Source organism: Eimeria tenella, genomic scaffold, assembly GCF_000499545.2.
Source record: "Eimeria tenella Houghton genomic scaffold, Eth_scaff2945, whole genome shotgun sequence".
NCBI lineage: Eukaryota > Apicomplexa > Conoidasida > Eucoccidiorida > Eimeriidae > Eimeria > Eimeria tenella.
In genome coordinates, this window is record NW_013542821.1 from 1 (window position 1) to 349 (window position 349).

Consider the following 349-nt stretch of genomic DNA (forward strand, 5'->3'; position numbering starts at 1 on the left):
CAGCAGCAGCAGCAGCCGCAGCAGCAGCCGCAGCATCAGCATCAGCCGCAGCAGCAGCAGGAAAAGCCCCTCTATCAGCACGAAGTCGAGCAGCAGGAGCAGAAGCAACAGCAGCAGCAGCCGCAGCAGCAGCAGCAACCCAAACAGCAGGAAACCAACCTACGTGGGTCTGTGCCCGGCCCCTCGCAACAGCAGCAGCAGCAGCAGCACCAGCCACATGAGCAGCAGCAGCCAAGTGAGCAGCAGCAGCAGCCAAGCGAGCAGCTGCAGCAGCCGCAGCACTTAAAGGAGCAGCAGCAGCAACCGCAGCAGCCAAACCAGCAGCAGCAGCCATATGAACAGCAACAGC

At 62.2% G+C, this 349-nt stretch overlaps 1 protein-coding gene across 1 annotated transcript in view; it reads left to right on the forward strand.

The window, feature by feature from the left end:
* Nucleotides 1–3: 3 nt before the first annotated feature.
* The window catches only part of ETH_00038615 (uncharacterized protein), a gene marked incomplete at both ends in the record, with an annotated part of 444 nt that continues 98 nt past the window's right edge, over nucleotides 4–349 (forward strand). The window contains one exon of the mRNA XM_013375655.1: nucleotides 4–348. Within this exon, the coding sequence (XP_013231109.1) occupies nucleotides 4–348 (345 nt within the window). The remainder of the gene's footprint in view (nucleotide 349) is intronic.